This window comes from Falco biarmicus, chromosome 1, assembly GCF_023638135.1.
Source record: "Falco biarmicus isolate bFalBia1 chromosome 1, bFalBia1.pri, whole genome shotgun sequence".
In the NCBI taxonomy this organism is placed as follows: Eukaryota; Metazoa; Chordata; class Aves; order Falconiformes; family Falconidae; genus Falco; species Falco biarmicus.
Window position 1 is genome coordinate 53,429,454 of NC_079288.1, and position 27,015 is coordinate 53,456,468.

At 36.5% G+C, this 27,015-nt stretch overlaps 1 protein-coding gene across 1 annotated transcript in view; it reads left to right on the plus strand.

Moving 5' to 3' along the window:
• Window positions 1-27,015, plus strand: part of GRID2 (glutamate ionotropic receptor delta type subunit 2) — a 730,780-nt gene that overhangs the window by 480,922 nt on the left and 222,843 nt on the right. Inside the window, exons 5-7 of the mRNA XM_056362644.1 lie at window positions 9,898-9,951; window positions 17,900-18,073; window positions 23,166-23,327. Of these exons, the coding sequence (XP_056218619.1) occupies window positions 9,898-9,951; window positions 17,900-18,073; window positions 23,166-23,327 (390 nt within the window). The remainder of the gene's footprint in view (window positions 1-9,897; window positions 9,952-17,899; window positions 18,074-23,165; window positions 23,328-27,015) is intronic.

Consider the following 27,015-nt stretch of genomic DNA (forward strand, 5'->3'; position numbering starts at 1 on the left):
TAGTGATATTTTGTCACTTGAAAGGTGACTTTTGTTAATAATGCCTGTGATAGGAAAATGAAATACTTTCTGTTTCAGTAATGTCAGTCTGACGCTTGGCAACAATGCTTTTAAGGCAGACAGTGAAGAAAAAAAAAAAAAAAAAGAGCAGCACCGTTATATTCTGTAGTGCATGATGTTTAACATTTTCCCTGCTACGCAGTCAGACCAGATCTTGAGTTTGCTAACAGATGCAAAAAGAGTTGAAACCACATTTCCATATCACTAATAAAATATGCAACATGCTGCCAGCATAATCTGGGCTGGATTTTTCAAGGCACTCAATTTACATTTAAAAACCTGAATGGAATGGGCAAGTTTTCAAAAGCACTCAGCATCCTGCAGCCCCTGTTGAGGAAAATCTGGCTAACTTATGGATGCTGAGCAATTCAGAAGGTCTGAAATATTCCCTTGATACTCTTGGAAAAAGAAGGTGAACTAAGCCTTGGATTTTCAGCTTGAAGGTATAAATTAAATGGATATGTTCAATAGTTCTTATACTTAAATTCTTTAAGACCATTACAAACAGCAGCACCCACGCCTAGTATCTAGAAAACAATTGACAAAAATTGGCCAAATTGACTACTTTAAATTCAATTGGGATGGTGTTGTTGTTTATTTTAGTATTATTATTATTATTATTAATTTGTGTTGCTAGTACCTGGGCTGGACAGCATTTTTTTTTAATGAAAATTGGCTGCTATTAAGAAACTTGTGCTTTGTCTCTGGGATTATTTGCTTGCTTTTAAACAGGGGCAGTTAAAAATATTTGTTCACACTACCAAGTAGCTTTCTGAATCAGTCACCCTGTTCTTGTATTGCTGTTCCCTACTTCCTTCCTTCAAGTTCTTCATCAAACCCCACGTTTTTCACTCTCTTTCTGATAGTGCTTTCCATCGTAATTAACTATTCTTCTTATCATTTAAACTGGTGTAAAGCAAGAGTAACTGCACTGCAACCTATAGAATTACTCAGGTATAAAATCAGATCTGGATGAGAAGGGCAAGGTTATTTAAAATACTACCCTTACATGATTCCATTACAAGTTTTATTTGAATCAATGTCCTTTTGCTGAGTGTAGTCAGCCCATAATAATGCACACTGGGAAGGAATCTTGTGCCTCACAGGAGTATTTTTCTTCAGTCTTAACTGTTCACTGTCTTAATAAAGTGATAACTTTATCTGGTTAATCATGATTCCCGATTAGAAACATTATGTATATGTTTCCATAATGGCAACAGGTTTAAAGAGATAGTAAATATAAATTTGCATATGTTGAAATTATGACAGATACCATTTTATCATCTGTATTTTTTTCCTGCAGCCTCCAAAACTCTCTTCACTAGCAGCCTAATTACCTAAAGCACACATTAAGAATGATCCATTGTCAAATTGACATTCCTTTTTCCTCTACAAGTTAAGGCCTAGAGTTAATGGTGGTTTGTCTGAGCTTCTTATGTCACGTTGACAGGTTGAAAGGTTTCTTTATATCAGTAAGGCTTGACATATAAACCTGCTGCTACCTATGAAGTCTGCAAAAGGTTAAAAGTAGGAATTGAACTTTTGCTTCTGCTTAGAAAAATAACGTGTGTGGATAGAATAAATTTAAATCTATGGAAAACCTTGATTAATCCCCAGATTTCCCTGTTGTGGAGAAATTCTGACCTTGATGAAGTTGGTTACAAAGATGTCAAAATCAGGAAGGCAATTATTCTGCCTCTATTGGATTTGTCAACAGCCTTCAATCTAGAGCAAGTTCACTCAAAGGGTAGCTTCTGAATGTATTCGAGTGTGGGAGATGATGAGGTGTTTAAAACAAACAACACAGTTGGGAGAAATCTCTGCTTCCAGCTCGTAATCCATACAGAGGAGGAAATTTTGAGACTAGCATAGACTTAGGCTTCTTATGTTTGATTCTTCACCTTCAAACGTGATGACAACCGGTTTGATTCAAAGCCCATGTTCAACCCAAATACTCAAGTTTTCTGCTTAGATTTCACACTCCTATGTGGAATTCAGCAATTTTTTTTTTTTAAAAAAAAGTAAAAAAGTAAGTAACATGTAAAGAACAAGAGATTTTACAGCATTGATTTAGTACTATCACTATGAACAACATCTAGTTACATATAAAAGAGATCATAAGAAATTCTTAACAAGAAAGGAAGGTATCAGCAATTGTACAACAGTAATGATTCTGAATTTACATGAGAGTTTGAATCACTTTGTTATTTGAAATAAGCAATTTCTATGTGGGAAGTACATTACTGTTCATTGAGAATACTATTCTACTTTCTAGCAGTGATCTTCCAGTGCAGGTAGCACAATGTGCTCATGGTTCCGAGCTAAAGTCAAGTAGTTTCAGAATGGATCTGTGGCGTATTCTTTTTTTGCTTGGAACTTCAGGGAAAGGAATCCCAGAAAGAGATGATGCTCCATAAGAACAAAAATAAGTATTGCCATGTGTGGGTTTTCTCTCTCTTGAGTGAAAATGGATAGAGATTAAAATTAGATTCCAAAAATATTGCCTTTGGTGAAAAGAGATTTTTATGAGCTTCAGTTTCTGGTGTGCAAGAATGAGCTTTATAAATCAGCAACTTATTTCCCTACTGAGAAGCTCAAAGACTAAGAGCAGAGTCACAGAAAAGGTCTTGCTGTGGCACCAGCAGGAAGAAATGGTACAGATAGTCTGATAAAGTGGTGGTAATTTAATGATCTAGCAGTTAGAATACAAAAAAAAAGAAGAAAAAAAAAAAGAGGGAAAAAAACCAACTTGGAGACAAGCTCAGGATTTCCATGCAAAAATCCTGCAGTGTTTAACAAAGTACAACATACTAAATAGTACAATTCCATACATTTACCTTGCCAAACTTCAGATCAGTTAAGGTAGTCTTCAGTTTATCACCTAACTTTCTTAGTACTACATGTACGTAAGCTATTACAATAGTCTTTAACTGTCAGATTTTGCTTTGCATACCACTGCCTGAGGAGCCATTTATAATACAGGAGATGGCTTTCAGTGCCCAAACTAGTCAAATCACATCTCTTCATTTAAAGGAAATGTTAAGAAATGGCCTCTAACTTCTGTTTGTTTGGTGGTTATTTTTTGGTTCAGTTGGCTGGTTGGTTTTGGTTTTGGGTTGGTTTTTTTTTGAGGGGGTGGGTTGCTTCTGGTCCCACATAAGTATACAGGAAACCTGGCTTTTATTGTATCTTAGTAATCATCACGTTGTTATGTCCCTAGGAAAGAAAATTAGGTAGAGGCATATATTCACCTGCAAAATAGCAGTGGAGGCTCTGAGAGGTTAGTCTATGAAAAGACAGGCAACAAATCTAGTGGTATTGGACAAAAACAATTTACCAGTCTTCCAGCTGGAAGAGTGCAGTTCAGATTACAAGACCACATAAATAGGACATATTGTAGACAGAGGATGTTTGGAAGAGGTTAGCAGGGAGTTTGTGTCCCAGTTCAACTCTTGGGAAAACTAACTTTTTAAATCATTTTCTAAATTATTTCAAAACCAGCCATTTGCAAAACAAGAGATTATGCAATGCCATCTGTTGGCTTTTGTGAAAAATCAAATGGAAAATGTGGTTTGCTTGGTGGTGGTCCAGCAGAAAAAGAATCACAGTCACTACCACAGCTCCTGGTGGAGCAGAAAGTCAGGAGGAAGGCCAGTTCTAGTTGGGACATTTTTCTTCAGTGTTTTGAGAAATGAGTTATGGCATCTGGGTGGCTTGTTGTAGAGCAGTCGCAACAGCAGCAAAGGCAAATCTGGAGCCCAGCAGCTTTCTCCTATGTTTTGAGCAGGAGATATTTGAGATGGCCAGATTCTGTATGGATCTTTTCATACATGCAACATTACTGCTCATTAGATGTTTGCAAGCATGTGTGAAGGTGAATTTTGAAGATCAAGAACAGTTTTCCTGGGTTTCCTATGTAAGAGTCCTGATCTATACCTTGTAGTTTTGGCCCACATCTATGGGCCCAGATGTATAAGGAAGAAGGATGTAGAGAAATTTCTATGTCGTTTTTCATTAAATTACATGCCCTTTTTGTTGGGAAGCTATTTTACTTTCTTGCTTATTATTGCACATGTGAAAAGCTTGCATGCTGGCACTACTACTGCTTTATTTGCCTTAGATTGTCTTGCATTTAGCCCATTTGAAGGTTTGAGCCGAACGATAGAAATAGTTGTGATAAATTGTCAGGCTCTTCTAAAGATTCAGAAGTTCTGGAGTTACTGCCAGTGACAGATGGTTTGTCCTTGCTCATCACTTGTCTTCTTGACAGCATTTTTCTGCTCTCTGCAAAATCTCCCTTGGTGTGTAGTTGAATTCTTCAGAAAATGAAAATTGTTTTCTGCCTCATCCATGTTCTTGCTCATTGGTTCAATAGCATCCGTGTTTGACTACGTGGAACACCTTCCTCATGAAGCAGAAGTTTGATTTATTTTAATGGGGTATTAGGGGCACTGCTGGAGTTTGACATGAATGCATTTCTAAAGTTACAAAGATGTTAAGAATGATCTTTTATATCTTTTGCTGTGGATTTCTATGACTGAGTTTGAATGGCACCGAGTACTTGACGGGCTGTATCCTTTGCTGCAGGATTTATGCAACTAATGACACAATGTTTTCAAATATTCCAGTGTGAACTCACAGTCTGAGCAGTGGTTGAGTGGGTAGAGAGTGAATTTCTTCTTCAGATTTTTCCACAATTTCATGAAGACTATTTCAGAACTGGCCTGCTAACTTGCTGCTTTGATTCTTAGTACTGGAGAATTATTTGATGTGGCATTAAAAATAAATGAATACTAACAGCCTATAGATGAAAAATGGCTGAATTCAGAAAAATCATTCTCTGAAGCTGTTGGCTATATTGGCTGTCCTCTGCTTGTTCTCTGACACCAATTTAGTTGTGTGAGACAGGAATGTGGGAGTTGCTTGTGGGCATTAGACTGTAAGGATGCAGCTCCCCATTCATACTGGAGTTCATCTACTTATGTACGTTCCTGCACAGTGAAGGAATGCAGAAATGCCATCTCAACAGCACAAAATGGGATTTTTTAGCATTGCAAATATTCACCCTTTCAGTAAATAGAAAGTCTGAACTGCACAACAGTTGATACAGAATTAATAAGTGTCTGCAGTTAAGAAAGCAAAATCTATTTGAAAGCACAAAAACAACCATCTTGGGTCAGACCAAAGACTGTTCCTGTGTTTTATCTGCAAATGTGGCCCTAAGCAAATACCTGAGGGAGTATTAAGAACAGGGTAGGCATATATGATACTGTCTCCCAATACTCTCCCAGCTAGCAGCTATGTTTAGCTTCAGAGAGCTTTCTGCACTGAATATAGCTTTGTGTGTTTAGTAACCCACCACTGAATTCATGTATGATTTCCCTTAGAGGAAATGTGAAAAGAAAATTTGTCAAATATGTACGTGGGTTTCTTTGTTTTGGAAAGGGTCAACTCTCCTCCATTTAATAGCTGTGCAGGATTTTGGTGTTCAGCTCTCATTATGAATGCACACTCTAGTTTTTCTCAGTTTTAGCTTAAGAGGTGAGCTGCATAAACAATATGTTCACCTGCCTTGTATGGAAATTTCAAATCTGTCCCTTGCCTTTCAGGAGTGCACACAAGCACTGCTTCCTGTCACAGAGCCATTGCACCTTGCATTGTATTCAAACGCTTGGAGTCTTGAAGCCCCTACCTCCTGCACGCCCCCATCGAATTCTTTTAATGCTTCTAGTATACAGCTATCAGATTTCTTTTTCATTACTGCCCTTATGCCTTTGCAAGCATTATGTTTTACTTTCATTATTCCCTGGCACAGAACACAAGTTCATGCCAGCTCACTTGACATGCATGCAGATGTGAATTTCAAACAGAAAAAGATCATTACTCACATGATAATATGTCTTATATGTATACACACACAAATACTTGTTTTAACTTTCTGAATGTACTAGTCATAGAAACTTTTACGCAATTGCGTTACATACTTCTATTGAAGCTATGTTACATGTGCTTTTAAGTTGTGTTCACTTGTAAGCAGAACCAGCCATGCTCTTTTGATTTTTTTGGGTTTTTTTTACTTCAATCTTAATTTTTATCATACCTTCCAAGTGAAAATGCAGTGGCTTTTTTAAGTAAAAAAAAAAAACAAAACAAACCAACAAAAAAAAGAAAAACCCACAAAAAAGCAAATTCAGACAAAGGCGTTGTGGAACATTGTGTCATGATTGTAAAGGCTTGCCGTGTTCAAGTAATGACTGTTTTACTGGTGGATAATTGTATCTAGGTGGTATTGCTGCTGGCCTTAGATATTTTAATTTATTTGTTTTTGGGAACTGATTTAATATAATCTCAAACTTCTAAACTTATGCTTAGTAACTGCTGAATGAGAGAATCTTCTGACTGTGAGATTATGCACGATTACTGTTAGTGTTTGAAGAAATCTTTAGGGTTGAACAACTTTTTCCTTCAAGCATCAAAACTGAAGGTTTACATGGTATTCTATTTATTTTCTTTAAAACAAGAGATATGCTTGTGTGTTTTTCTACAGTGAAAAACATAAGAAGCACAATAATAGTAAAATATTTGAAAGTTATTAATGATGATGATAATAGTACAGTACCCTGCAATTCATATAGACATAGTCAGAATGTGCACTGCCCAACCTTAAAGTCAATTAAATGGACAACATGGGCCATACTGGAAGAAGTGGTGTCCAGAGGTGAGGGACTGAGGTGCGATATCCTGATCTTGCTGAAATGGAGAGCTCTTTTGTGAGTGATATTAGTGGGACTAGGATTTCATCAGGTAAGACTGAATGACCCAAGGATGAAAAGATGGCCTTGAAAACCCAGAGTAATGCTGATTCCCATTTTAGATGTAAATCTATATTTCATATAATAAATTTAAAATAATCTAGGAACTTTCTCAGGGCAACATCAGTAATTTTTTTTAAGCACCCACTGTCAATACTAGAACAAGCTTAGGGTGGATGGGCTAAGGAAAATGCCAAAAAGTAGCTTCTGGCTGACCGAAAGGGAAAATGAATTCTTAGATCAGAGGCTATTTGTAGCCCATTTAAATTTAGCATATATTAGTTTAAGTGTCTCTGAGTATGTTACAAGTTCAACTCAATTTGACATAAGCTTTTTGAAAATGGCTTTAATATGTAGATTCATGAATGCATAAACTTCAATGGATAAAACATGATCTTTCTGTTGAGGAGGTTCAACTGTAAGTAAAAAATTGATTCATTTCATCTTATTATGTGCAAGTTGTGAATAAATCTGTCACAGGTAGCCTGAGCTGTTTGAATAAGAGTGACTTCTGAGACCAGGAAGCCTCTTTCAGAGTCTGGCTTAAGTGGTCTGTCTGCTGTACCTAATAAAGACAGTGACATTTAGAACCAACCGTACTGTGCTGAAAAAGCCTTGTCCAATCGAAATTTGAGAAGCCTGGGCTAAATAGATACAAAGAACCAAGTATTTATAAAGAAGCTACATAAACTGAAACCAAAGTTTTAATAGAAGATAAACTGCATTGAAATCTGATCAGCCAAAACTTCAGGTGCAAGGAAGAAATCAACTCTGCTTTTACTGTGTTACTAAAAACCAAACAGAAAATGTGAATTTTCATTTTGTGGATTCCTTCATTCTGAAGTTTCGGTTGACTGACATTTTGAAACAGAGAAAGAGCTTATGAGCCCTTTGTGGAACATTATTGTCTTTGTCATTCCCCTAACACCTCTGGGAGCCTTGATTTTTAGGGAGTTTCTACAGAAGTTAGGACAGACAAGGTTGCCAGGAACTTGACAAGAAACCAGAAAATGTCAGATGTGCTGCTGCTTTTTTTTTTTTTTTTAAATTATTTTTGGTTTTTATTCTGCTTGCTTTCAGCAGCAGAAATATATGCAGATTGACTAGCAGAATCGGTTCTGCTTCAGTAAGGTGGTGATTTGTTTTGTCTTATAGAAAATTTAAATGGCATTGCTTATGTTGTAAATGTGAAACACTTTCTGTGCTTGGGAACTTTATATAAGAAGCAAATGCTCCCTTGAGAGCTTGGTTACTATTCTGTTGATTTTTAACTTTTCTCTGTGCCTGGATGTGTTTGTCTTTCAACTGGTTTGATATGAGAGATGTGATTAGAACACCCATGCTCCAGTTCAAGTATCCTTTATCCCTGGGTCTGCTGTGATGCTTTCCATCGCTTAGCTATTCAGTTTCTATCCTGTTCCTGTACATGTGCTGTGTGGACACTACTGTGGAGAATGCAAAAGAATGTCAAAGCAACATAACAAAACGTTGTCACGACAGAGAGAAATGAGTCTAAATTTTGTATAAAGTGAGGACCCTGATTCCTACTGCTAATAATATTGAATTTTTCCAGGAGCACATTATCAGCTATGGCATTGATTTCCCCTCATTTCTTTTTCACTGGTGATGTGAGAGTTTCAAATAAGAAGTCCATTCATATACTGTTGCTCTTTCCTTTTTTCGCAGTATCTCCAGATCAGAATTTCCAATCTTGCCTATCATTTTACTAAATAAGCAGTGATCTCAATTCTAATGGCCTTTGAATTAATAATGAAGGTTATCAGTACGCGGTCTTTTGCTGCTGTTTAAGATTTGTGGCCACTTAAATTGTTCTCCTTTGGACATGGCCCAATATAAATTGCAGCCATCCTTGGCAGCTGCTTTTTGTGTTGGTCATCGTTAAAAGCCAAACACGACCACTGTGCAATGGTCCAAGTAGTAACAGCTCAGCACTAGTCATCTCTTTTAAAATTAAAACATTTTAAGTTCCAAGCCTTGTTTCCATTTATGTCTGTCTTTGATTATTTTATTATTATTATTATTATGGGATTCAATGCAGTTTTAAGTATGCAGCAGTTTTGAATTGTGAATGAAGATGAGCATGGTGGTTATACATAAAAAATGGGATTGATTTGGTTTTAAAACTATTTGTGTCAATGCTAATTTAATTTCATTTAGAAAAAAAATGTAAAGGTGTCCAGCCTTTTTTATACTTTGTTTCTGGCCTCCTTCCTGTCGAAGATGTCTTTCCTAGCTAATGAAAGCAGAACAAACGTATTTTTTTCCCCTCTTTATTTCCACTGCAACAGTGAATCAAATATGACCCACAACAAAAAGTGTAGTGGATTCAAGGAAGGAAAGAATAGGGCTGAGTTAAAGATCAGTTAGAAAGTACATTTTCAGTCCAGTATAGAGGCAACTCCTGGAAAAATTTTCAGCAAAGGAAAGGAGATGCGTGGGCGGACGATTAGAGGCCCTCTGTCCATGAAGCCTTGGACAGACTATCATTTATCATCCCTGTGACAGCCCTTTTTCTCAAGAGTACCCTTTCCTCCCCGTTCTTTGCATTTCTATGAACCCCTGTATTTGTGGTGGGAGATTTTTGGTTTGGCCTTGTTTTCTTTTTTTGAATTCACCAAAGTAAGCGTACACTGGAAAGGCCTTAGAGGCAGGAGCTACAGAAATCTGACGAGAGTTACTTGATATTCATTTTCTGCCTTCTTCTCTGTTGCTCTCTCTCAATACACAATATTAAGGCTGAAATTATTTCATTTTCTCCTCAGTCAACTGAAACTTATCCTTGACTGTGATGCTGGCAATGAAATGTATTTTCCAAGTTTGATTAGCAAGTCAAACAATAATACAAATGCTTCTGCAGAATTTTGAGAAAGGTTCTCTATCCTCAGTTGAATAACAAAGGTCTTGGAGAGCACGGCTTTTGTCATTTGCAGAGAGCATCCCTTTAAATTTTTTTTCTGGCTTTCACAAGCAAGCTGACTGATAGCTGGTTTGTTCTCTATTTCAGGTCGTGGAGACTAATTTGGTTGCTTTTGACTGTCACTGGATCATTATAAATGAGGTAACTGTCAAGTGAACATTGTTGTTTACCATGAATCCTGTTTTCAGGCTTACTGGCCGTATTCGTGTTGATCTTGACTTTGGCAACAGGAAGTAGTAGCAACAACAAAGTTCAGGCATGCTGCGGGGAGTGGATGTTGCTTAATAAAAATAGAATTACAAGTTCTTAGACTTCACTGGTTTATCTTGCCTATTTTAAGCAGAAGAATGAAAAAAAACCTTTCCTTCTGAGTATCTTGAGATTTCATATTTCACTTGAACTGACTGTTTTTAAAGGATCTTTTTAAGGTCTTTTTCATATGTAATCATTCTTAGTGGAGTGCTTGTGTTTTGTTTATATTTTAATTTTCTTGATAGTAAAATCCCATCTTTCCCTTCCCTAGAATTCAATAATGGTTGATACACAAACCTTTTGATATTGTTGAGATGCTTTTTGGTGGACTTCTGGATCAGGTCATACGTGAATGTTCATGAAGGGAAAAAGAAAGGAAGTTAAGCTGAGATCCTATTTTAAAACAGAAATAAGTTCTTCCGTGAACACTTGTCAGCTAAAACATGACAAGTCAATATGTGAAGTGGCTTTGCATATAAAACATTGAACAATGCACTTGTTTGTAGATTTGACAACATTCAGATTTATCTTCTGTTTTATGGAAAACGATTTAGGTCCAGAACAGCTGAATTCACTGAGGAGGTAACTCTCCCCTGACATGTAGATCGTGCAAGTACTGTATATTCTCAGCATAAAAGATTGCTTGGAGACATTGTGTGTAAATTCCAGGTCTGCTCTCCGGATTTACTGCGCACTTCTGTTTTCATACTTAATTTACAAGATTTTCATTAGTACAGTGTGCTAACTGTGAGATAATTTAATCCAAAGCATTGTTTTTTCAAGGTTATAGTAAGTTCTAACATTGTTGCAGTGGGATTGTACTATGGCCTACTAGTCTAAACCAATGGATTTTTAGTCAGTTTTCCCCAGAGAAAAAAATGCCTCGGAAAGTGCTGTGAGGACAATCCAGGTCTAGCAGAAATTTTTGGTCTGGGTCCTGCATTGCTCCTGACCAGCAATGTGTGTGTTTTCCAGCACTGAATGGAGCTGGTTGAGAACCCAGTTTTAAGATACAGATGGTCATGCGGACAACATACCTGTTTTCTTTTTCCTGTCAGATTAAATTAGAATTTACTTGTAGCAAGTGGAATCTTGAAATCATCTCTATTGTTCAGGTTTAACACTTACTATTTTTTAAAAATCATTAACTAAATCTAAAGCAGTCCATCATTAACTGCTATATCAATAGATTAGACACCAGTTTCTTAAGCAGGTCCCAGATACTGGCTTGCTCTTCAAGTTAAAGATATTGCCACTGTTTTTTCATTTTAAATCTTATTTGAATTGGAAAGTTCAAAGGAAGGTCCTTGCTTTTAGCTGTGCCAGCTCCTCCACCCTTAAAAAGCAAAATAAAGCCAAAGATCCATTCCTAGTGTTCATGCTTTCTCTTTGCTTTTTATTCAAAAACTAGTGTCTCAGTGGGGAAAAAAATGCTTCCTGAGCATTGTTATTTGCATGTTGCAGCAGATTAAATGGCAGACTGATAGAAGTGTTTACCACTCAACTGCCTTCTCCACTCCAGAACTTTCTCTGTGCTCGGTGGTCCCAACAGCTAGGAGAACTGAATGACATACACAGAGAAACGTACGTTATCCCTTCTTATACATGAAATGGGGAAAGCCATGATTAAGTTCATTCTAACAAACTGTGCTGCAAACCACAGCCATTAAAATCTCTGTGTCTTGTTCAGTCATTCCTGCTGTCGGTTTTAAAGAAGGTGAACATGTTTAATGCCATCTGAGCTTAATCTCCTTCTGGACATAAATCCATATTCCCACTCAAGAAATTTACTTTCAAGCTCTATTTGTTTCAAAATGCTAATAATCTCTATTTTGTGGACACAAAAATCAGATTAACAATAAATAGGATTTGTAGATAGTGATATGGAAAGAATCATGTTTTGTCCTATTTTTCCTTATCACTATGATGAAATTACAACATAAATTTAAATATTTCCTGATGAATGTTGCATAACATTACTTGCTTATTGCAACATTTTACCAGTGCAGTAATGAGATTGCAGTGCCTCCACTTCAGCAGTGTAAGATTTGGAAATGCAGTGATTTATGGGGCCCTTACTGTGTGATGTGTAAAATAGCTATTTCAACATTCAAGTCCATTTGATATGGTTGTTCATTGGCTGTTGATGACCACAGTAATTCCATATAACTCTGAAATTATCTCAGAGCTCTATCTGTTTTGTTGCTTATATGAATCTTTTATGACATCTTAAGACAACTTGGACATCTGTGTTTGTGTGCATGTATTGGCTAAATCAGAGTGCCAACTAAGTAACTGTAATGTTGCTCCTCTGGCCTTCTAATTTGAAATTCTATGGTGATCTAGTACAGTGAAAATGCATTGGTTTGCAAAATCCATATATTTCCTTGCATTATTCCTTGCATTGAGATACCAAAATAAGCTGGAATTGTCTTTCCTTTTCCATCACTGTGCCAAGGGCTTACAACACACCAAGTATAGTCATACAAAAGGAAATACCACCTTCAGTTTTGTGATCAGGAGTCTGCTTAGGCTTTGTGAGGTAACATCTGTTATTTTAATTGCTTGCTTTAAATGCTATAATGCCTGGAAAGAGTTCCTTAATTTTTATTGTCCCATTACTTGCTATTTTATGTAATACAACAAATTTGCTTAAAAACTGTATCATAATGGAAATGCATGTGTGGGAGGAGGGCCATTGACTTAAAATGAAAGGATTCATAATTTGCTAAAGCATAATACATCATGTAAGTCCTTTGCAAATAATACAGATCTCTTGTGATCAGTTCAGTCAGCTGAGGAAACAGTCTCCAAATAAATGTTCCTCTTTCTTCAGGGCCTTAAAACAGATGGTACAATTCTTTATTTAAAATTTGCAGGAGTCATAGATTTGGATGTAGTCATAGTTAAATATGCCTTAACAAAACATACAAATGGATTTCTCACATTCTCTCTCCATCTGTCTGTATGTCTCTGCTTGCTTCTTTTCCCCTGCGCAATAGTAAATACAACCTCTAAAAGCCCAGGAGAGTAAAATTATATTTCTTCTATGACTTTTAAATCACAAGTGTACAGTAAGCTTAGATTTTATTTAGTGGAACTGAAGAAATGGCATTTGTATTATTTTCATTACTTCTCTTTCTTTTGCTCTTTTTAAACGAAAGAAATACCCTTTTCTTACTTTAAATCCACGTCTCTCTCAAGCATTTTCCTGTTAAACATTCAGGGGTGTCTTGCTATACCCAAGGCTGCCATCAGTTCACTATTACTGTTGTTTACTCAAGGACAGCCCAAAACACTTTCCACTGCCTACAGTTACCATACAGGAGGTGAAAATATTAATGCTACTGTACAAATAATTAGTTAGATTTCATCTGCAATAATACGTAAAATTATGACCAGCTCAATTAAAATTGGCATGGAACAGGTGCACAGAAAAGCTGATTTGTCTTAGAAGAGACTGAAAAGGTTGGCTTGATTAGCCTATCAAAACAGACTGACAGAAGATATGCTCTCTGTTTATAAACACATACAGAGTGTGGATAAATGCATCATTATCAAGGGCTAGAGAGCAAGGTTGGCACAAGAACAAATGAGTTCAAATTTCCCATAAATAAACTGAGGGCAAAAGTTAATAAAAGTTTTCTAATTACCAGATCATCAGAGTCTAGAAAAACTCCGTCTTTGAGGAAAGAATGAAAAAAAAAAAAAAAAAAAAAAAAAAACCAAAAAAACAAAACCCACAAAATCTTTTAAAGAACAGTTTATGAGAAAAGATTCCATTCAAAGGCTGCTTTCAGATAAACACATGCTTTTCCTAGGAGAGTGCTGGTCCTTGGCCAATGCGTTCATCTTCTTCCACTGCATTTCAGCCCAATGCCATGAAGAAGAGCATAGAGCATAATTATGTTTTAAGCTTGAGCAGTTAGATCAGGTCCTAAAATCACAGCTCATTTCCAGGAGTTCACATAATTCTACATTTTAATATGGATAGTTGATTAATAATAGTATTAGAGATTCATTTGAACCCTTACATTTTCCAATGATGATGGCAGGTCAGGTGTGAAATACCACCCGCTTTGGTACAGGTCAGCAACCAAGCTGCCAGCTCTTTTTTTTCAGACAGATGAGAGCCACTGAACAGACAGACTTAGCCCTGCTTTCTCCAAACTCGATTTTTTTTCTCTGTGAAAGCTAAAAATTGATTTCTCCTTGTCCTATCGGTTTTCTCTTTTTCACCATCCTCCCCAAAACCTGAGAAACCTAAGGCAAGTATAATGGAGCAAATGATTATGCAGTTCAGGATCTCAGTTCATTTGTTTTGGAGCTGCCTTTAGTTACATCTTTCCATCAACTATTCCTCTTTTGAAGAGTGCTGAGAAATTCTGGAAGGGCATAGCACAAGTATGCTATGGCATGGGCAATGGCAGCCCAGAGGCCTCAAGGGGGTCTGCAGTGTGGCCACCCTTTCCCACTCTGCCCCTTACTTACTGCTGTTGGCTTTTGGGGGAGGAAGAAACACTTTCCAAGTTGTCCTGAAGGATGTCATGAAGACACGGCATGCACAGGAAAATAAAGGATGTCCAGTATATGATAAATACTGGAATCATCATCTTGGGCCAAAGTTGAGGTGTTTCCATAAGGAAAGATATTGCTGCCTTTGGTGCTTGTTATAGGACCATGTGAATAAATTCTTTCCCTCCATGTCTCTCAGCACTGGTGCAGTTGCTTTATGATGCATAGGAAGTCTCTGCCTAGGCTGCTTCTCTTGAAATAACAAGACAAAGCTGAACAGCAGTGCACATAAGGTGTCCAGTATATAGTCTTTCTTCACACTGGAGTCTCTGGCTGATAATGTCAAGGTGACCCTCTATCAGTTCACTTTTCCTAATTCATCTGTGAAGAGCTATTAATTTAAAATAACATTTCTTTCCTGATTTATTTGCCAACTCAGATGAAATATACATCTAAGTTTATCCTTGTTCCATTTGAAATAGGACAACCTCCCCTTTATTTCAAGTTCACACCAACAAAAGAAAGGTTTGGAACTATATATTGAATTTCTGATTTTTCAAAGAAAACCCCATATAACCTAGCCTGTATTTATACAGGTGTCAACTCAGTTCAACTTGGCCAATTTTGTAAATTTTTTTTGACATTTGGTGCTTGTATAACAGATCATCTGCCATCCTTGTATCATTATACTGTATCCTTCTTTGAAGTGCAAATGAAAATTGTTTCCTCTCATACAATAGTTGCTTTATATAGTTTTCTTAAGTCAGATCCAAAATTCCAGAATGAGAGATGATATTGGAGAGTCATTATATAAAAGACTTGTCACTCAGTCAATGCCAAGTATTAAAAAAAATTACAAAGAGCTATATAGCAAATTACTAAAGTTGAATTTGAGTAGTGTTGCTTTGTTGTTACCCTAAAATCTGAATTTATGATATAATCAGTGGAATTCACAGCATTTAAAATAATAGCTGTCATTAATCTACTGATGTATATAACTCCATGGCAACCATACAAAAATCTCTTTGGTGTTTGGATTTTGTTATTAGTTCACAGGTGATACATAAAAATATGAAGTGGTAACCTAATGGTTAAAATGATAACACATTAATTAAAATGCACCGAAAAAAATGCTGAATACATAAAAAAAAAACACATTTTTGAGGAAGAAAAGATAAATATTTGAGCAGCTGAAAGTCAAAATCTCTTTTGAGGTATTATTTAACAATATAACAGGGCCATGCATGTATCAAAATTACATTATTAGGAAGGGTGTAATAGTATTGCTGTTACATTTTGGGCACTGTGTATAATGAAACCAGGCAAACTTTTTTTAAATCCCCTGAGAAAGGATATAGTTTTAAATCAACATAAGAAGCTTCTGGAGCTTTCCTTTCTGATTATATTGAAAGTATTATTAAAAAACTTACATGCATTTTACTAAAACAGCATTTATTTCTTTTTTACCGTCCAGCTAGCAAAATGATACAGACTAAATGAAAAGATGGCATCTTAAGCTGAGATAAACCATTTTCTGTGGTACATAAAGAATTAATTGACCAGAAATGCGAGATATTACACTGGACATAGATGATTCCATGTGTTATTTTTGTTTGCAGAAAAAAAAAATCTATATTTCATAAGAACATTAATAACAGATGAATTCAGAAACTATGACAATCTGTGAAGAATAAAGTACTTTTGCTGTAGTTAAAAGATCAGAAGTTAAAAGTTACATCTCGTGTATTTTTCTTCCAAAATTTAAAGGAAAAAAACAAACACCAGTATGTCTGAAGAAGTTGCTTCAAAATAATTAAAGAATCTTAACTGAAGCTCAAAAAAAAGCCAAAAATCACTTGAATAGTTGCCTCAACATTTAAAGAGCTGCTTTTTCAAAAAGCTGTGCTTCCTTTTCACAAATAAGATTCTGTAGTTCAAGTCTGTCTCCTGGTTTCTCTTAAGTTCATGATTATGGGTATAGATCAGGAAGCTAGAGGCAAAAAAAAAAAAGATGATGGCATTAGTTACTGGTACAACAGTGCAGATGTGCTGTATCCTTTAAAAAATGAAAAAAAAAATAAAAAAAAAGGAAAATACACAAGTAAGAATCAGAAATATTCGATAAGCTGTGGCTATATGCCAGGGTATGTTAAATGCAGACTGCTAATAGGAGCTCCTCAAGCACCTCCTTTACTGTGGGGGTACTCACAAATTTAAATGTCTGGAAAGTTTGGGACATCAGCTTCTGTAATTCAGACAGATTATGGACAAACAGTTCAGCATGATTAACAGATTCTAGTAAAAAAAATGATCAACTATGTAAATTATTTCTTCTGCTTTAAAGAAAAACACAGACACAGAATTGCCTTGAAAGACACCAGCTTGACCTTATTTGAGTCATCAGGAAAAGCCTGTGTTTAACTAAAGTTCATGATCTTTTACGAATGTGGAGTCAGTTGCTGTTGCTTGTGAGCACGTGCTCCTCTGCTCTGTGTTCCCTGGGGGCTTCATCATTCAATGGTGTTAAACACCATGTTCCCAAACTGCAGGAATTTATACTATGTAAAGAACTGTTTTTCTATTTTTTCTAACATGCCTTAAAGTTAATATTTAAGCTTAACATTTCATGTATTGATGTATTTACTTAGGTGGTGGGTTGTTTTTTTTTTTTCTTTAAAGTGTGTGTCCATAGAGCTGAGTGTTCAGCTGTAAGCCTTAATAGGTACCCCATGGAGTAAAAAGTTGGTTTTAAATGGGTCTTGCTATAAACAAGCATATACCTAGAATGCTCTAATGCATAGGGTGGTTTTTTGCACTTTTGTAAATGATGTTTGCTAATTTGCACAGTGTTTATAGGTTCTTGGTTTTCTGTTTCCAGGATATTAACATTTAAGGCCTGAATAGGTATGTACCTTCACAGCTCCTAATACTACACTTAGAAATACATCATGGTATGACTTCCTACTGATTTACACTTTATCTGCCAAGGATGCTGTGAAACAACTTTAAGTAAAACATCAAAGGTAAAAAGAGAAGGAGAGAAAACCCAAAATGAAACAACTAAACCCAGTTACATCTACAAAGATTCTGTGAGGTTTGGGCACAGTACCTTTTAAACTTTTGTAAATGTTGTAAGGGCAGTATGTCAGTTGTTTTCATAAGCATGCACAAGTTCTTTTTGAGGCTATGGCAGAGCTCGACAATAGCTGCATAGCAATCACAGGCCTCTTGGTCCTCTCAGTTTATTTTTTGTTTATAATTCAATTATAATATTTCTGTATTTATACTTTATGCATGTTTTCTCCCTTGCCTTATTTTGCAGGAAATAAATGATGTGGATGTGCAGGAGCTGGTGAGAAGGTCAATTGGAAGGTTAACAATTATTCGTCAGACATTTCCAGTCCCCCAAAACATAAGCCAGCGCTGCTTCCGTGGCAACCACAGAATATCTTCATCACTGTGTGATCCGAAGGACCCTTTCTCCCAAAGCATGGAGGTAGTTTATATACCAGTCTATTCCCACCAGGGATCTCTCTTTCTGCATGAGTTCGAGGTTTTTCCACAGGGGCTTTGTGTAATTTAACATTTACTTTTCATGTCCTCTCTGATACGTAGTTTAATGGGTCATGGTTTGACAGGAAGGTACTGGGGCATTGGGTGAGTATGGCTGATGAACAAGTTGCCCACTCCACAGCAATTGAGAAAAAAGTTTAAAAAAAGCCGCCTGATCTCCAGGCAGTGGGGTAGTTGTTTTGTTGCCCTGCTAAAATTTTTTTGTCATCTCACTGAGCAGACTTTTCTCCCCGTAGCCAATGTCCCCCGACTTGCCATGCTTCTCTAAGCCCTAAATGTGTTGTCAGTAGGAAAACCTTCCTGGGAGGCACCTGCATCACCTGTTTCAAATGTCTTGGTGTACACATCTAAATCTATGCCTGTGTTCCAAAGAGGCCTCATTTTCTTAACTGGTTGTTAATTACAAATCACAATTAAACTGTAAGATCCTTCCTACTACATGAAATCAGCAACAGGATCATGGTCACTGTCTCCTGACTTCACATAGTTTTTCCATGAGCAAGTCCTCTATCTCTCTTGTGTGTCTGCTTAGGCATCATCATGACAAAGCACCAGCAAATCAAGAGTGTGAAATGGGCTTAAGATGTCAATGTTAATTTAGGGTTTTTTTCCGTGGTCATTTATGAAGTTTTGGAAAGACGACTGCATTGGCAGTGGTGCAGGAGGAGCACATCTGACAGCAGCAAAGAGCAGTTGCCTTGCATTACTGAAAGAGTGAGAGAAAGCAATGGGCGAGAAACAGGGAGGTGTTGAAGTGCATCCTTGCTTAAAATGAAAATATGTAAGGAGGAAAAAAAGGAGAAGTGTGGCCTGTCTTGCCCTGTTTCAGATCAGTTGTAAGAGTCGTCTTCTCACTTATTGTTCACAAAGCAGCCAGTAAGCAACTATTGATGACATGGAAAACTGGCCATAGTACAGTGTATGGTGATCCTATTAGAGTTCCTAAAATAAACAAGGCTGTGTAAGGTCAATAGATGCGTAGAATATCTCTAGAGGCTACTTAGGAACTCTGAAAATTCTTTAGGTCGCACTGTCCTGTTATGGCAGCATGGTCCTCGTGGGAACTTTGGTAGTCTACAGATAATGCATAAAAACTGAGGGTGTGATTATGTGCAGCTGCTAGAGATTTCAAAGAGCAATTTTAATGAACAAAGATACTAACTGCAGCAAGGTGGAAAACCAGAATTGTGTATCAATGGGAAGCTTCATGTTCTGATTTAGTTTTCTTTTCTGCTTCACTTCCATTTGATTTCCATTTCAATAATGAACTGTCTCTAGGAAAAAGAAAAGTTCCAGATATCAAAGTTTTTTCTCTACAAATTGAAAAATTTGATTTAATATGTTAGATTGAATCTTAAAACTTAACCTGTGCTTCTTGATCAACCTATATAGCTTGGAGAGCTGTAATATTCCTATTGAAAGCTTTCATAATGTTTTGGTTCAAAGGAATGATGGAAGCTTGACTGGTTTAAATGTTCTGCACAGTTGAGTTGCTTTTTTTATGCTTTCCCTGAGATGGCTGCACTTCATTAGTAGCTGAATGAGACAACACTAAAAAATGAAAGGAAGAACTACTCTGATACAGCTTCCCTTGTGTCTTCGTACGATGCACAGACCTTCGAGTAGCTTTGGGGTTTGTTCACTGCTTCTTTGTTCTCCCCAATAATATTACAAATTAACTTCTATTCCAGTGGGGAGTTGGAACAGTTTATAAATTAAATTTTCTAATGGTTTGTTGTTTTTTTTTTTTTAATGCCATTGAAGTGTGACTAATCAGAAATATTCTTTGGAAATTATAGGGGTGGATTTCTTGATTTATTTTTTCTGAATTACTCCCCCTAAAGTCTGTGTGAATATTATTTTTTTTCAGCACCTTTATTAAAACACTGAAAAATATTTTGGTGAAGATCTCTCATTGTGTCTCTGAGATTGTCCTGGTTAAAACAACAACTGTAAATTTATGTCATTTTGTAGTCAGGAAGTTAAAAACTGGATTCATGGAAGTATTTAGTGCCACAATCCTTTTGTCTAAAAATTATGTACAGTAGTCTAGGTATATGTAAAATAACCCAGATTAATCACTCATACTTAATCTGATTGCTAAATACCTTTCTTCTACACTCTGGAACAAAAAATCATATCTGAATTTTGAATTTTGTCAACAGGAGGTTATGCAGGTGGTAATGCCATTAGTTTGAGTGACTTGGAATAAATAAAGGATCAGTAATAGATATCAAGCAATGCATTAAATGTCCCAGTAAATTTAATTGGGAAATTAATAAAGTTTAAAGCTACTTTAAATTACAGCCCCACTCCATACATCAGGACAGTTACTAACAAAGCATGCTTCTGGTAGTGACAAGGAAGGGTGATTTTGAAATGCAGAAATTAATCGGTGTGTCTTTATCATTGCATTATAAGTGATTGATTTCTGTAAATGTTAAGCTGAACTATTAGTGAAGGAATAACAATTCTTAATAACTGCTGAACTCTGTACTCCTGAGCCCTGTTAATATTTGATGAAGGCCCAGCTATATTACTCTTAGATAAGTGAGCGCATCCTTTCTCATGAACTGTTACAGTAGTCTTCTATTCTGATGGTAATAGGTTACAGATGCTACCTTGAAAGCAATGTCATTTTGTTGGGAAATGATGACTTGGCATCTGTAGCCCTTCATGTACCAATTTAGTCTCATTAGTGACCTTATTGTCTCTGCTCTCTAAAGGCTGGGTTTTTTTCCCTTTGGCAAAGGCTTATGTAAGATAAACTTGCCTTGCAGAATAATAATAATTCTTTCTCTCCACCTCAAACAAATGTCCCTGTGGTGCCGACTTCTTTGGGAAAATACAGCTTTAGCAGAAATTCTTTGAATTCTTTGTAAGTTTATAATACACAGACAATTCATCCAAGTTATTTTAAAAATGCTTGATTAATCTCAACCCAGGTCATCAATCCATGCTTTTAATCCTGTTATGCACAGTGATGCCTGATCTGTGCATCCATGGAAAGTAAATTAGTTCCTTGGTGAATATTGCAACAGAAATATTCACAGGCACTGACTTCATGGGAAAATCTTGAGTAAGAATAAAGAAGCATCTTCCAGAAAGAGGGAATGAAGAATCACTGACATTAAATAAATTAAAAAAAAAAAAAAGGAAAGAACAATAATGATCAGAAGTTCTGTGTTTGTGCTACTAACAATGTAGAGTTGTAAAGGCACTAGAGGATCCCTGGCAGTTTGTCAGGAGGGAAAGGAGCAGAGTATTAGATCTCCTTCAACAAAATGTGGAAGGTAAAATGCCCCAGGAAGCTCTGGCAAGGTAAGGAGAAAGATGACCTCTTTCCTAGATGCTAGGTAGGGAAGGAGGCTGTCACAAAACCTTCATGTGAGAACTGTACACAGCAGATTGTGGATGACAGGCAAAGTCAGCATAAAGGTGGAATTTACATGAGAAAATAAAAACATTAAAAATAGGTTATATGGAAAGGAGTAATTAGGCAGGAAGGGGGCGGGGGGGGTTAATTTTTTTTTTATGGTGATGCGTGGATTTGCCAATGAGTGTTTCAGATCTTCAGCATTATTATCCTTCTTTGGATACACCCCCTCCCAATAGCTGCAGGACTTTCCCAGTCTCTGGATATTTTTAAGAGGCAGAATAGAGGCATTCTCCACAAAGTTGGCATACTATTCTATTGTAAGCTTCCTTCTCCTTTTAAGGTTTTGAGAAAACCATCTGTATGAAGAAACCCTTACACAGAGCAGTCAACACATTCCACAAATCTGGGAAATGTCTTTTGGCTTCTCCATGACTGACAGAGGAAAAAAAAAAACCAGCAACCTTGCCTCAGTTGGCAAACTGCTGCTGGCTAATTGTTTTCAGGCGCTAGCAATGCTCTGCAGCCCCCTTCATAGTGCAGCTGAGGAAACTGAGTTTCCCTGAATAACTTCTGGCCCCGTGGCTTCAAATAACCAATAGGTTATCTAAAAATAATATACTTAAACATTCCTTCTCATTTCTGAACATTGCTTCTCTTCCCAAGAACCTCTCTTTCGGAGAGCTGTGGTTTCTCTTTATGACGCTGTTAGTAACTTAAATGTTCCTGCTGTGTGAGGACAGAAGTGACTGAAATAAAACTATATTGTAAATTACTCATTTCAGAAGTGTTAATGAATTCTGAGCTTCTGTTCTTTTACATAAAATTGTATCTGTCATATCTGACTTGGTACTGTGTTCATTTAAAAGTGCATGTATAGAAATGGTACATGGCTAAGTGGAACTGACACACAAGTCATTTCTTAAGTTCAACTATTCTCTTTGATACCATACTGGAACTTCCTCACACTGTATGTATGTAACTATGTTCACAGTGAAACATAATACATATTTACTCAGTAAGACTTTTGTCCTGCAAGGAATTAACGGGCGTTGCCAAATACTCTGAGAGGAAACACTGTAAGTTGCGGAATTGACATGCAACTGCGCACTGAGGAAAATTTCATTGGGTCACGTTTCATTTGAGAAATTGCCTCAATCAGAATTGACTGCAAAAATCAGGAACAAAACCAACTATGAAATGATTTATTTAAAATTTTCTGAGTTTCTGTTTTTCAAAAGCACAAAACAGTGTTGAAGACAATTTGATGTTGTCCAAGTATCTGGTGACTGAAAAATTGAAAGTTTTAGGCAACTGGTTAGAAATAAAAGAAAGCCTGCCTGTTCACATTCACAAGTAGCACTTTAAATCCTACAAATGGAGCTGTGCCAGCTATTGGGCTGCCTGTACTTCACATGTGTGTAGTTTGTTGCTGCAAATCGCTTGTAGTGTGACAGCCCCTAGCTGAAGCTTTTACCAGACCCAAAGATATGACTTTTTGACTCTTACAGTGTCTTCTTAATACCAAATAAATCATTTAATTACCAGAGAATTTTAGGTGAGACAAAACAAATGATAAATTCTGGCTGCTGGCAAGAAGCCACAAATAATAACATTAATACTCCTAATGTCGTTGCAGATTTCAAACCTGTATATATATGACACTGTCCTCCTGTTGGCGAATGCCTTTCATAAGAAGCTGGAGGACAGGAAGTGGCACAGCATGGCCAGCCTCACCTGCATCAGGAAGAACTCAAAGCCCTGGCAAGGAGGACGATCAATGTTGGAAACCATCAAGAAGGTACCCTTCCCCTGTCTTTCCTCGTCTTTGATTTCTAAAATACTTGCATTAGGCAGTATTTCCTTCTGAGTTGCATACTAATCTTGCCAGTACCAGCAGTGTCTTTTCAAAGCAATATTTTAATATACTTACAGTTTCTGAATGAAAATAGTCTTCAACTGTTTTAGGCTTTTCCCCATGTCATAAAGAGCGTATTTGAAATCAAGTCAATGAGTTTGTTTACCAAAATTACCAGACTAGTGGAATTTCCAAGTATGAAAAATATTCTACTGAAAAAGTTTCACAGGTTAAGAGGTAAAGCAGATAAATTTACCATTTTATTTGTAAAAGAAGAAAAAAAAGGTTGCATAATTACACCTGGGTAATGTTCTATGGAATTTGCTGTTGGACTGGTATTGACATTAATATAATGAAATAACAGAAATGAGGGCGAGGAAAAGCCTAACTTATCCAGTCTATATGCTAGCATTGCAGGACTGTTCCATATAACAGTCCCTACAGTGCTTTATCAAATGGTAAGTTCTCGCTACTTCCCTGTGATTATTATTTCATACCTAAATCACGTTCATGACAAAGCTGCTTTTCCTGTTCTTCAGTCTTAAAGATATTTTTTCTTAGTTATTCCCTTTCCTCATGATGTTTACAGCCTCCATACACTTAGAGACAATTATCACAGCCTTCTAGGTCAGTATTTAGTCAAAATATGCATAGGTTGGTAGTTTACCCATCCCTGTAAGTTATTCAGCTCATCTCCTTCTGTTACTGATGTCTTTCATAAAACTGCCTTCTCATTTCTCTGCATATAATGCCTGGTAATGTATACTTACATTTAAAGTTCTCAGTGCCTACATTGTAAATACATAAAAACTCAGGACAGTAAAAAAAAAAAAAACAAAAACAAAAAAAAACCCCTGCTATATTTGCTATATTTATGTCTTTCATTAAAAGGACATAAAAATACTTTAAAATATGATGTTGTCTCATGAAGTTGTCATTCTTCTTTGGGCCTTTAACTACACCAGAAATGATGGTGAAGCGAAATGTAAGGCTCTTTTGAACACTGCTTATTTTTTCCCCAGTCCTGGGTCAGTCTGCATTAGCTCCAAAATAACAGTTCGAGGCTTTTGGTGGTGGTCTCCAGTTTCCATTCTAATATTTGGAAGTCATGAGGCTGCAAGGATAATCCAGGGCACATTTCTTATTTCAGGAGCAGGATATGGCTTTGAGGGACTCTAAACTGTATTGCTCTGAGCCTATCAGAGCAATTTCAAATTGACATTTGTCAGTCCCATGTATTTTAAGCTGTCTTTCAGGCAAGGGTAGTTCTGGTGCTTTTATTCTCAACTTGCATTTTGTAAATACTATTGCAGACTTTTTTATTATTAAACTAAAAGCTGTTTCTACTTACTCCAAATCAAGTAGAATGCCTGAGCCACAAGAGTCAAAATACCCACTTCCACTTTAGAATTAGAATTTACTATTTGAGTTGGAGTTTCAGGCAAAGTCTAGTAGCCCTACTAGCATCTCTAAATTTAGAAGTACTCCACCATGGAAAGGGCTGCCGACTTTTGCATTACTATTATTTTATTGCTTGCATTGTTTTTGGATGTGCTACTGATCCTTTTCTCCTACATAAACACCTTTTATGCTATTTCTTACCACTATCTCATGTCTTTGCATCTCAGACTTTATTCCATTCTTTGCCACGTCATCCTAGCTATTCAGTTTAACTTCTTCCAATTCTCACAATCCTAAAATGATGTGATATAATAAAACAAACTCCTCCTGCGACCTTTCACAGAAGAGCTGCACTGTGTTGAAGATCAATTTTTGTAGCTTTTAACCCTGAAACACAAAGAGAAATGGTAGGGAGAAATATGAAGGCAATCAAGAAGGCAGGAGTAAGTGGAAATTTCAGGGCTGTGGTTAGAAGTTTGATTAAATTTTGATTAAAATGCCAAGGAATTTCCTGACATGTGCAGCTAACCAGACTTGCATCCTGTTGCTTTTGGGTTTCTCTGCTATTTGAATGAGATGGCTTTGATGCAAAGCCATTTCATTGCTGTAAATTGAATAATCCAGATACTCCTTATACTGCATTTTGCTGACAGAGATCAATTCCTAGAAGTAACATGCTAAAATTGAAAGTCAAAATTTCATCCAAAATGAAATACAGAAATTCCCTCTGTGTGTGTATGTACCATGTCAGTCCCTAGGCAGAGGAATGCTAAAGACTGCAGCTGAGAGTTGCAATTGCACAAGAAAAAGGAATTCCGTTTTATTTTTCTGGTGTGGTGTAGTTTCTGTTTCACCAAAGTACTTATGTAGAAGAATGTCAGGATCACAGCTGTGTACTTTTGAAATTAAAAAGTTGAGATTGATTTTCATTATTTTTGTTTTGTTATATATAAAACAAGATGATTGACAAATATCTGATGAGGCATCAGAAAACAATAAAATATAAAAGTAATAAAAGGAATTTCATCTCTCTTTTTCAGAATACTTCAATTTTTCACCTTTTTTTTCCTTTAAACATCTTTTCTCTCCTGTCATCTTGGAACTTCCTCTAAAATTGAATGAAATAAAAAGCTTTTCTCAAGCATACCAGTTTTCCCTAATTTTGAAACAAATCAGTAAAAAGTTACCTTGGTATTTCAATAGTTTCTGAATAAAAGGTTCTCCATTTTTGTTTTGAAATCAACACTGTTTCAAAGTTGTAGTGTATAATGGAATATCACAAGAAGATATAGTTCAAGCTGAAGATACCTTCTGATGTTTCTTAAATGCTCCTGAAAAAAGAATTTCCATCCTCTGCACAATTTTAACTCTACCTTCATAATGACCAGTATTGCAAAGCTGGACTCACCATCTTGTCCCAGATTGTCCCTCGCCTCAGTGTATTGTTGCATTGTAGACAACAGGGGGGAAGAGTTAAGGAAAAGATGCTTAATTACAGCCTGTCTGCCATAGAAAAGGACTAGCAGCTGAAGTAGCTGTTCTGGCAGCAGCAAAGTGGAAGTGATGTTGCCATCTACTGCTGCACACAAGTGAACTCTTGCTGCTACAAAAGCAGGAAAAACTAGTTCTAGAGGAAGCTTTTCTAGAAGAAAATCTATCTTCTAGAATCAGAAATCAAGAAACAGGAATAGCTGGCAGTGTTTTAGCTGCAGAGGGAATCTCTCTTCGATTTCTGGAGGGGAAAACAAGAAAAAAGATGGGAAATCTCTATAAAGCTACACACTGAAGAAGATAAGAGAAAGGGATGCTGATGTTCTACCTGCAGCAGCACTTGTTAAAAATAGGAGCACTCTGATGGTAAACAGACTAATTTCTTTATGATTAATGAGCTAATAGGGAAAAGCAGGGAATGAGGGGGTTTCAAACATTTATTGAAATGACAGAATAGCTGTCTGAATCATTCCCTATTGTCATTGTTTACTTTTCACTGTTGAACATTTGATTCCTGCATTGCTATTTCTACAAACCAAAGGCTGGTTTTTCTGTGTGAATGCAACTGATTGGACAAAGCCTGAAAAACCATTTTAATACCACTACAATTATCAAAATCTGATATCTGTTTCTACTCAATATGGAACTGAATAAATAGTTAAATTAATCAGGAAATACAATACTTCTAATGAATTTTGACAGCTCTAGCAATTAGTTTTAAGTTCACTTCTGTAGCAGG